This window comes from Tribolium castaneum, chromosome 4, assembly GCF_031307605.1.
Source record: "Tribolium castaneum strain GA2 chromosome 4, icTriCast1.1, whole genome shotgun sequence".
Taxonomy (NCBI): Eukaryota; Metazoa; Arthropoda; class Insecta; order Coleoptera; family Tenebrionidae; genus Tribolium; species Tribolium castaneum.
This window is the reverse complement of record NC_087397.1, coordinates 22,188,567-22,200,999: the sequence shown is the minus strand read 5'-3', so window position 1 is coordinate 22,200,999 and position 12,433 is coordinate 22,188,567. Positions and strand designations below refer to the sequence as shown.

General features: G+C 28.9%; 1 protein-coding gene across 7 annotated transcripts in view; it reads right to left on the bottom strand.

The window, feature by feature from the left end:
• Positions 1-12,433, bottom strand: part of LOC103314073 (uncharacterized) — a 195,757-nt gene that overhangs the window by 19,627 nt on the left and 163,697 nt on the right. For 6 of the 7 annotated variants that reach the window (XR_010333764.1, XR_010333765.1, XM_015981844.2 and 3 more), the window contains one exon: positions 7,347-7,551. Coding sequence is in view for 5 of the 7 variants with exons in the window: in XM_015981844.2 (XP_015837330.1) it covers positions 7,347-7,551 (205 nt within the window). In the remaining 2 variants the exon portion in view is untranslated. The remainder of the gene's footprint in view (positions 1-7,346; positions 7,552-12,433) is intronic. The other variant, XM_064356273.1, reaches the window with a different exon arrangement.

The following is a 12,433-nucleotide window of genomic DNA, read 5'->3' as shown; positions in this document are numbered from 1 at the left end:
GTAACATTCTTGAAAATTAGTATTTGGGCTTTCGGTTAAAAAAGAAGAACGACGTGTTTCAGGATAAAGAGGTTAAATGGAGTGTTAAAATTTAAATAAGAATCCGTCATTTTTAAAGTTATATTTTTGAAAATCAATATTTAGGCTTTCGGTTAAAAAAAACGTGTTTTTTTTTGGAAAATTACGTCCTAAGAGGGTTAAGTGGCGTAATAAAATTTGTAGAAAAACCCGTAACTTTTGAATTTACATTAATTAAAGTTGGTATTTGGGCTTTCAGTAAAAAGTAAAGAAACCCTGTTTTCATTGGGTATACGAACCCCAAGGGGGTTGAACAGGGGTTGGAATTTGTATAAAAATCCGTAATTTTTAATTTGTATCCATGCAATTGGTACTTGAGCGTTCGGTTAAAGATGAAAAACTTGTGTTTAAGAACATTTGGAATTTTTACCCTTAAGGGAGTTAAATATAACAATACGTCATTTTTGAACTTTATGAAAATTGGTGTTTGGTAAAAAATAAAAAAACACGTGTTTCATGATTTTTTCAAATTCCACCCCCAAAAGAGTAAAATATCAAGATCCGTAATTTTTAACTGATATCTACAAAAATTGGTATTTGCACATTCGGTGAAAAATAAAGAAACAGTATTTTATTATTTTTAGAGATGTCATCCCCAAAGAAGATTTAACATAAAAAATCGTTTTTATTTTGAAGCTATGTTCATAAAAAATGGTATTTGATCTTTCGATTAAAAATAAAAAAAGACGTGTTTCTGGAATTTGGTTTCACCCCCAAGAAGGTTGAATATAAAAATCTGTCATTTTTGAAGTTTTAGCCAAGAAAATTGGTATTTAAGCGCTCGTCTAAAAATAAAAACGCGTGATTCAGGTTTGTTAAAAATTTCACTCCAAGGCGGTTAAACAAAAAAAATCCATCATTGTTAAAGTTATACATATAAAAAAAATTATTGTTGAAGTTACACGTATCAATTAATATCTTAGACAGTCGGTTAAAAAGGAAGAGACGTATATTTCAGCATTTTAGAAACTCCACCCCCAATGGAGTTAAACGCAAAAGTCCAAGTTATATCCAAGAAAATTGGCATATGGACTAATGGTTAAAAAGAAAGGAAATGAGCTTCAAAAGTTTTGAAAATTACATCCACAAGAAGGTTAAACAGAGAATGAGTTTGTTTGAATTATGAAAAAAAGCAAAATTAACTCGAGTTCGCATTGGGTGACGATTTGAAAATTTACAATAAAATGATGTGTTTATACTTTTTATTAAAAATTATTATACTAAGTTATGCATTGTTTTTTGCGTGCGAAGCCGTGGGCAACTGCTTCTCACTACATAAAAACTAAGAATCTCAAAAAAGTTGAACTTTCATCACTTTAAAGAAGAAAGTTCAAACTTCAAATATGTATTATTTTTATTAGCTTACTGTTATCAAGAAGATTAAAATTTTTAAATGGAACATCCAATTTTTTATTTTTGCATCTAAAAGACCTTCAAATTTTCTCTCTAAAAACATTAAAAGCATTTAAGGAATGTTTACAAAAACGTCTTTTTCATGATGAAGGCAACTTCAAATCGAGAAACTAAATTCGGATTTAAATTCAGCAGAAAATTTTGCATAAGAGAAGTTATGTAGACTCCAAACTTCAGAAGCTAGTAGCTCGCTTACGGTTAGTCCTACGAGAAAACAACAGTTTTGTAGGAAATTTTTTTAGCCTTAGTTTTGGTGAGATGATAAAAATTCACAGGAGTGATCGTTCCCGAGATATAAGCGTAAAAACAAGAAATGTCAACCCCCTCCCCCTCCTCGAGCTCGCCACCCAACCTCGGGGATTTTGATATACAGCGTGGAATTTTTAACTGGAATAAAATTCATAACTTTGATTAAGACGATTTTGGTGAAAATTCCCGAAACAGGTCAATTTTTATCTTTCCTTGCCTACTATTAGGTGCATAGGGTTTTTGTTTATCTGTTGTCATAAATGCACAGCCACCTCTAACTTTTTTTTTAATGTAATGGCATGTCAAATGACACCTCGTGTAAAAGCCCTTTTTGCAAGCATTACAACGCACTATTTTTTTTATGAATGTTTTCAGAGCCTACGTAATAAAAAAATAAAACCAAATTATTTAAGTTAAACATTATTTAATGCAACAATTGTTCAAAGTGGGCACTGTCCCTCTCCTGGGAAATAATATAACTATAGTAGCATAAATTTCTAACATTTTGCAACATTTCTGGTGTGGTTTGCCTAATTTCAACCTATAAAGCCCTCCATTTCTTGAATTTTTACACAAATTGCCTATATCCAAGTTATGAATTTTATTCCAGTTAAAAATTCCACACTGTATGTCTACTCAAGTGTAAAAGACGCGTTCTAAAAAAATCCCATTCTCTAGGAATTTTTATCTTATTTGACTGGGCTATAGGCATTATTTGTTATTAATTACAGAGATATAACTAAAATTTTAATTAATCGCGAATTATTAAATTCCCGTATAAACTCCAACAACTGGTCTGTGGTAGAGTCGCTATGGTTATGATATCATTCACTATGGTAACAACAATGCTCATAAAAAGGGTGCATTGTTGCTGAAATTAACATTTAAAGTAAAATATCTTTTTAGTTATTAACTTTAAACATTTTAAACTTGATATTTTTAGAAAGACAACATAACAATATTTGAGCAAGAACAAAAAATAAGGTGTTCCATCAAGTTATTCAACTTTTAATACGCTAATACGCTAAACAATTGGAATAGATTTAAGCTTGAACCTTTTTGGTGTCCCACTTGTAATAAATTTTCAAATAAAATGTGGTTATGCCAAAAAATCAAATTACTTCAAAAATTAAGCAGAATCAACCAATACAAATCGAGATTAAAAACATCAGTATTAAAGGCTACGTCCAAAAATGTAATAAAATAAAGGGTGTTGTATTTGAAAAAACATAACTTTAGTGTTTTTTTTATATTGGAACACCTTGTATATATACCACAATAATCTAAAAAAGGAAAAGTCAGTATCTTTAATAATAAACAAGTTATGGAGCTTTTTCAGATCGTCGAATATAAATAGTATTTGATTCAGCCAAATAGATCATCCAGAAGAACATAACATGCAAATATATTCACAGAATAATGTACTCATACAGAGCAATGATTTTGGGATCAATATTTATTATTACAAAAGTGTAGTTTTTTATTGCAATTTGTTACAAATTATTTTAAATTGTTTTAAGTATCTGCCTTGGTTATGTAAACTTACAAATTGTTACCAATAAGAAAAAATGTGTGCATCTAAGTTTGGAATGTTTTTTTTGTATAATGTTCTTATATTTCATTTTAGGTGGAACTAGCTGATATCAAATCGACAAAATTTCTACTCAATAACTTTTTTAGAGAGCTGTTAATATTTAACACACGTTAAAATCCCAAATCTGGAATTTTTATTGGTTATGGCTATAGCAATAACATTTAACAACCCCATTTATTTTAACAGTTTATTACAGAATAATCGATTTTATTTTTATAAATTAAAATTATTATTTTTTGGATGGCGCCGATATTTTTAATTGTTTTTTTGTAATTTGCCGCCATTTTGATACTTTAATAGGCATCTTAAAGCACGCAACGTCATCAAGTGCGATGTCATAGTTTTTCAGGTTGGCTAGAAGCAAATTCGTGACCGTATTTTTGCTAATTTCACAAATTTCAGGAGGTGTTCATGCAAGATTACCTCCATTATCATCCATACTCTGGTTTTTTGACAAAATTTGGATAAAACAAAAATTTTAAAGCCCGATTTCTGATACGATTAAACTTCAGTTAAATTTCGTCTCTCAGTTAGTTGCTAAGGTAGTGCGTACTAATTGACGTTGACGTTTTAACTACTACTAATTGACGTTGTTATGTTTTAACTGAGATTTAAATTTATTTATCTTTCCATTAAATATGTTTCCACTTTCCACATACTGAGCGTTTTATTTTATTTATTTTTGTTTAAAAACGGCATAAAGGGGTCAAAATACAAAAAAATAGTACAAAAAACTCGTTTTATAAGTCCTTGAAGCACAAATTCAATTTCAAAAACGAGTGGCGTTAACCATGAGTTTTTTGAAAAAATGAGTAGTCTTATGAGACTATTTTTTTAAATACAGGGCGCTCAAAAACTGGCGCACCAACTCAGTGGTACGTTGTTGAGAAGCAATGTAGATTACGGAAAAAATCTTGAAAAAATTTCTAAAGAAATATTTAGCAAAATGTGGAGCTACAAACTTATTTTGTTAACTCCTTCAGTTTTCAGTATTTTCTATTGTTTTTGTGTTTCACACTAAATAATTGTTTCCTAACAAAACGATGAATAATTATTTTTAAATTTACTAACCAACTTTCCTAGCAGTTTTTTGAATTTAGAAAAATTAAAATTTATCAAAAAAATCACAATTAGTAGATTTGCCAACATTGGAAATTATTTCCTAGGAAACCGTTTCAAGATTAATTTATTTTTATTGTTGATCAAATTCTACAACGATCACGACTATTATACAATGTTGCCACATATCATTTATTTAAAATTCATTATTTATCAATAACTTTTATAAAATTATTTTTTTTACTATATTTCCTTTACATGTAAGCAATTCTCTACTACACTATTGTTAACATTGTAAATGTCTATTGTTAAAAAAATTACGTCATTATTGAAAAACAAATAACGACATAAATTTTGAGGTAATGTCAAAATGTTGTATTTAAAAAAATGAATCGTCCTGTTTAAAATAAAATAGAAATTTTATCAAGTCCATTAAAAATTTGATTATTTTTGCGGAATAATTATTTACCTCGAAATTCCTTTTAGGTTTCAAGGCAAAATTGGATTTTTTTAGTTGGCACCTTAGTACCGACAGTTTGATTTTTTGGTTAAAAGATTATGTTGTAAAAATAATTTCTAATTCAATATCAAATTATACTTGGCTAATACTGTTTATGAATCAGTTTTTTTAAGTAAATTATGGAAGTCAATTTTTCCGAGAAAAAATCCAAACTATAATCGAAAAAATCAAAACTTTTAAAATTTTTGGTTTTTGTTTCGATTTTTAGGTACCTACTGTTTTAATTTTTTCAAAATATGGATTTATGTATTGCCGTAAAAAAATGTTTCATTTTCACTTATTTGGCATTTTACTTATTAATTATTATTATTGATCATAACGATTTTTCTTTAATTGCAATTGCCATTCATCCATTCCATGATTATTGATTACGGACAGAACATTTCTTTCAAGTTTTATTTTCAAAATGATTTAAAATAATAGTAGCTAAAGTGATGACGTTAATTTAAACATCTACCAAGCACCAATAACATAAGTAAAAAAATAAAAATATGTTAGAGGTGCAAGATCTACTACTTAAAAATAACAGAAAGATTGTGACTGAATAATTGTTCATGAAAACAGTAACACAAGCTACTCCACATTAGAAGTATTGAAGGTTCTAATAAAGATATTCATTTAAAAGTTAGTACTCAGCCATAACTCGTTAAGTTCTGTTCAATAAAAATATTTTTAACCGGTTAACCAAAAGTCGCTATCAACTTTCACCCGTCACTTAAAAAATCTGTAACTTTCTTAGTTTTAAAAATTTCGAAATCATATTTATAGAAATAAAAAAGAAAGTCTATATCTGTTTTGTAGTGTGTTCAAAATTAGAAAAGAATTAATAAACCCAAAAATTTTAAGGTTAAGTTTAGACAACTTTAAGTACTCATAACTTAATTTTTTTAAACAGGATGTCCCAATTTTTATTTTATTAGATGGAGGAGATTTTTTTTCTGCATCGATCTGTATTCGTATTCTCTATACCTATCTGTGATAATTTTCAAGTTATGTTGTTTTTTTGTCATTGTAGGAAATTTCTTACTAACCACAGCTATTTTTACATACTTTGTCATACAAATATTTCTGATTAAACTTAAACGATAAACCCTGTTCAAAATAACAAAATAAATTCATTGAATGATGGTTTGAAAAACTTTAATTTCTCACATTTTTTTTCTCATTTCGTTGGCAACCTTTGATGAATACCTCAATCCCAACAAAAAGTTATTGTAACTTGAAAACTATTAAACATAAGTATAGGAAATGTTAATGCAGATCGATGCAGAATTAAATTCTCTACGTTTTATTGAAATAAAACGTGTGACATTTCATTTGAATGGAGTTATGGGTTATGCTTAAAGTTCTGCAAAATTAACTTTGAAAATTTAGAATTTGTTATTCTTTTTAAGAAATTTGAAAACACCACAGGAAAGGTCTAGTCTTCCTTTTTTAATTAAGCTGAAAAAAAAATCAAATTGTTAAAAATGGCAGAGGTATCGACTTTTGAACTGAAAAGTGTAAATTCAAAAAAAAATGTAAAAAATATTTTGGAAACGAATAATTTAGGTATAAGAAAGGCTTATGAAAACTACCTTAAAATAACTCTGGTTTTTCAAAAACGCATTAAAAAATAAAGCTTTCTTTAAAATAAGAAAGTTGATAGCGACTTCTGGTAAAACCGAAAGTGTCGCCATGTTGAAAAATATCTACATTGAGCAGAACCTAAGAGATTATGGTTGTAGAGAAATTTTCAGATGACTGTCATTACTAGAACTCACAATAATTTTAATGTGGGGTGCTATAGACGTAACGTCCAGTATTCTGCGTTTTCTGTTCAATTAATTATACGTTTAAAACAAACGCTAGCAAGTATGATTATAAATAACGTTGAAGTTCGACGAAATTTAAACGTTAAAAACAGATAAAAAAAGGTGATTTGTAAATTTCCTAACATAAACGTTATAAGAAAATGTAATCATACAACCAAATAACACCGCTGTAAATTTCAACGCAGGTGTAACGCTTTATGAACCGTTGTAACATTAGAAAAACTTTAGATCCACCTCTGTGTGCTTACTGGGTACTAATTAGTAATATTTATATTTGTACACATAATATAGTGACCTTTCCTCGATCTAAGGACTAAATCTATAATAAGTGGATAAAGGAAATTACTGAAATGAAATTTACTTTCAATCAAAAGTCTGTATTGACGGAATAATTTACCACAGTGTCTCAAGCTGGCACACAGCCAACCAAAAGGGAAGGAAATACCCTTAGTTTCCGGGAGCAATTTATATCAATTTCTAATTTGAAAGCAGAGCTGTCACAGATGTCAACACTAAAAGAAAAGAAGTAAAAGAATCCAAACTATTCTTTCATAAAATCCAACTTTGCGACTAAAATATTTCTTTGCCACCACATATTATATAAAACGCTTGGACATACCTGTTTTATTGACGATGCTCAATGCTTTGCAGACAAAATCGCATGTTCCAGACGCTTCTAAATTGGCGTCTTTCAATTGATAGGCCACCGATCCATAAGTAGTGAGTGAGATACCGAGCCCCAGTCCCTGTTCGCCGCCCCCGTATTTCTGGTCGGAGGAGCAAAGGCGGCGCTGCTCGTCCCCGGACACCTGCGGCAGGCCCACCTGTCAGTGAGGGGTTAGACACAGTCATCCGCCGCCTCCACTTCACCTAATAACACTAGAAGCCAAAGCAGAAGCAGCCAAGCTTTCAGATAGAGAAGAGATAGTTGTTGAGACAGAGATTAGTTGTTACTAAGGGGAGATAATCTTTACAAGTGATTTCGGTTACGTTACCAGACCAACTTTTCGCACGAAAAAAATTAAAGTTTTAGTTTTGAATTAATTACTATTACCTAGAGAGATATTCCAGATACAATGTCCCGATCAATATTAATGTCATTAACGCAAAAATTTCTGGATATTTAAAAAATTCAAAAATTTGTCTATAGTTTTGAAATACAAAGTACATCAAAATTTAAAAGTGGTGAAAAACGTGTCATTTTTGTTTTATTTTGTCGCAAGATGTACAGTGTGTTAGGGAATGGTTTAGCAAAAATTTAAAGGTGGTTAGAGAATGGCAAAACAAATCGATTAACTAAAAAATCGTTTTGAAATTAAAGTCCCACATTTTGAGAACCGCTGAACTAGAGTTATAAAAATTAGCGTAAATTTTAATGTTATTGACAAAACAGCAGATGTAAATTAACTTCTTGGTTCACTACGTTATTCTTCTATTTCAATCATTGTTTTGTTATTAAATTTTAGAAAAAAAATTTTTTTGTCAGGACCGAAATTCGGACCACCCACACAAATGAACATGTTGCGCACTATTTTTAAAATCAGAACGCTCCATTTTATATCTCTATTTCATTTAGTGAAAAAATTAACGACTAATAAACTACCACACAGTCACACAGTGGCTCTCAACAGGTGGGTTAATAAAAATTTCTGAAGAAAGTACGCACTTTTTGGAAAAATGATATAAGGGTTTTTAACTCGTATAATCATGAAAAATTCACATACGAAATATTGCTAACCCATTCCCTAACTAACACTGTATTTTGTAAGTGCTACAGGTGCACCAAGTTTTATGCACATCACAAAATAAAAAGAAACTTCTTTCTAATTTAAATAAAAATTCTCAAAAATCGTAGTTATTTTTTGTATCGAATAAATATCGAATAAATAAAATAAATAGTAAATAACTTTAAAACTGGCAGCTATCAATAATTATATTAACAGGGATGAAAATAACACGGTATGAAATATGGCAACATTCTTTAAATCTTTCATTGAAAACTCTATTGTCAGGTGAATTTTTCGGCTTTCTTAATAAATTTTAATGATTAAATTTGACTTCAGTGACTTATAAATGATAAAGTCAATGTAAATTTGAACATCTACTAGTATCAATTATTTTCAGTTTCAGTGGAAGAGTAAGGAAGTTAGGTTTCTATAACCCAACTTGCTTTATACAAATGTTTATGGCTTCTGATAAATAGAGAGTTTTGTTTACCGAAGACATTTGGCAAGAGACTTAACTTCACATACTTCAAAATTTTTGTCTCATTCAGATATTCTTTTCCTGTATTAGCAGTTTTATTAACTTTCTCCCTTTATTCCTTTTTTTAACAACATTGATCAAAATGAAACACTTTCTTTCATTTTCTTTGTGGTGTTTGGATATATAAAAACAACAATTTTTTTGAAAGAGCTACACCATTACAAAATTAAAAAAAAATTGAGAATGTAGATGAAGAATTTGCGAGTATAAAACAGTTATTTAGTACAGTCTACAAAACATTCTTAAGAAAAATCTAGAAAAAAAAATTATAAAAGAATCTAAGAATAGATTTATAAAGCAATCCAAATTTCAGATTTAAAAAACAACTTTAAAACCACAGAAAAATCTTAAGAAAAATCTAGAGTGAGGTACGTGCAGAAACAATTCTACAGAATAATCCGGAATAATTTAATAAAACTTAAAAAAACTGTGTTTTTTTAAAGATACCCAATAAAGTCAAAAAGAGTATTTGGAGACTAGAAGAAATTTTGAAAAAGTTTTTATAAAATTTTGAATAGAGTCTAAAAAATAATAAGAAAAAAGTAAAAGACTGAGAAGGATTTGTAAAAGAATCTCTAAAGATAATGTTGCCTTCCTCCATAAAATTATTGTTTTTAGAGTAGTATTATAGTTATTAATAATACGAGTGCGAAAACACAAGTGTTATCCAATTTTTTTTTTGTTGGAATATTTTAATTTAGTTAAAACACGTTGCTATGGGAAGCGTGTTTTAAAATAATGACAACACGTTGCTATGGGAAACGTGTTTCAAAATAGTGTGTAGATAGTGTCAGATATTCAAAATAGTGTCAGATATCAAAAAAAAGGCTTAAAATGTCACCAATAAAAAATATTTTTTGAATAAATATTTTGGGGTGAAACAATCAAGTCGTGAACACACACGTGTTGTACAAAATCGGACGAAAAGTTTCGGTATTTTGCGACTCAAAGAACCAAACGGACACTTTCGCCTACGAGGCAAACAGCAATAGGTAAGGCACCCATTTCCGAGTTTTTTCTTTTCGAATTTTTGCTAACACCCCAAAACAGATGGCTTTTTATATTCACAAAATCTATAGAAGAATTAACAGAAAAATTTTTAAGGAAAATCTGAAGTAGAGTACAAAAATAATGCTAAAAAAATCTGGAACAACTCCAAACGAAACGGTAGAAAATAAAAAAAAACAATAGAATCAAAAGAGAATTTTTGAAATAAACAAAAATAAAAAAGAAGTGTCTGTAAGACCTTTTAATAGAATTTAGAAAATAATTACAAAAAGACACTGGAATGTATTTTGAATTTTGAAAAGACCTAGAATGTAATCTAAAAGGAAATTTGAAAAATGTGGAAAAAGTCTTAAGAAAAAATTTTGAATACGAAACAATAATATCTATAAATTATAACGAATTTTTTAAGATACATTTATAATGTAATGTAAAGAAGAATCCAAATTTCAGATCAAGAAAAAGATTTAGAAAATTATCAAAGAAAAATCTTAAGAAAAATCTAAAGAAGAGTGCAATGCGAGAGAATAATCTAGACAAATTCTAAACAAAACTATAGAATTTTTTAAAAAACACAAAGAGTGAAAATGTAGAAAAAATAAAGAAGCGTTTATAAATAAAATGATTTTAAAGAAGCATTTGAAGAAAACTTTATTAAAATTTAAGAAAAGGATTTAAAAACAATCAAAAGAAAATTTGAAATTTTAGATCTAGAAACGGTTTTACAAAAGTATTAGACAAGTATCTTAAAAAATCTACAATAAAGTACAAATACTGGACTAAATAATAATCTGGAATAATTCCGCACGAGACTGGAAAAGAGTTTTGAAAAGTCGCAGAACCGAATTATTTTCGATGTTTTTTCTAATTAGTGTTTAGTATACAAAAATAACGACATATCGTTCTTCGATATCATTATCAAAATGTTTGAAGATATCGTTATATCGATATACCGAATACCGATAAATATCGATAGTTATCAATATTTATTAATATTCTGAAAAATTCAGATAAAAGCGTTTTAGCACAAGTTATTTTGTAATTTCTATGATAACAATTATTATTAACTTGTCCTCATTTTAAGGGTTGCCAACCCAAAAAATTGATTGTGACATCATAATTCATAAACAAATGACGTCACCAACAAAAATTTTATGTCTAAAGACGGCGATTTAAAATAAAAAATCGACACATTCGAGCATTTTTTGCAAAACAACAAACATTAGGTACATAACTATAGGTTCAAAACTTTATGATCTGTCCGTATAATGCAGACAATTAAGTAACAAGTATTTTTGCATTTCAACTTTTTAAAATTTAACAGTAACATTTATTAGGTACTATCATTAATCGATAAATATTAATACATCAATATAATACATCGATCTGTTATTAGTTCTATAATATTTTGATATCCATATCGATATTTTGATAAATATCGATGTTTATCGATAATTGTAATGTATCGATTGTCGATATTTACATCTTTACATCTCCCACTTCCTGTTTAAAGATGTCTCCACTGTAAATTAAAAATCTAGGTTAGTTTTTTTCGTTATCCCGTTACCAAACGTCATATTTTACAATTAATTTAGACGTAATATGCTGTCACTACTCTGTCATTACGTAACTAGTAATGTAATTAAAGTCATTACGTAACACGTTAACGGTCAAACAGGAATAAATTTTCATTCCACGACGGAATTAGAAAAAATTTTGTACGTAATACGCCTTATGAAAAGCCCATTATTGTTTAACTCACATAATTTGCTGCGCCAGCGCTCACTCGTTTTGGCAAATATTAAGCTCGTTAAACAAAATCGGTCTTCTCATAACTGATTACTTAGGAACTAATCGTATCTTGATAAAAAAAAATAAAGGTCATCATTTTAGCATATTTTAGTAGAACTTGGATTTGTATAGGTACTTTTATCGAAAAATATTGAAAACGTAAAAAGCAAGATTGAATATAAAATCAGTTTTAACCTCCTTTCTACGTCTCAAATGTAGTATTTGATAAGAATATATTCGTGCGAAACTTCAACAAAGTCAGTTATCGGCTTTCCAAGTTAAAAATTTGTTTCAACTGAAATCACTTGTACACATAGAATATTTGAGTGAAGTCAGTGTTGGTAACGTGTTCGTTCGCGAATCGAATTTTCATTTCATACAAAATTTAGCGCCAAAAATAAACCCTTATGTCATCCTTGTGCGTATTTTTAAATATTTCCACCCACGGTTACTCGTCCTGAATAATTTATAGCTTCACACTCGGTAGCTCCTGTCGATAAATGGATTTTTTATACAGGCTACGTTCCACCGAGTTAAATTAAAAACTGCATTTTCGTTACGAAAAATATTAAATTAATCTTTGACTAGAAGCAAAGGGTCTTCCACTATAGTACAAGTAGTGTTGCCATATTGCTTACCGCAAAA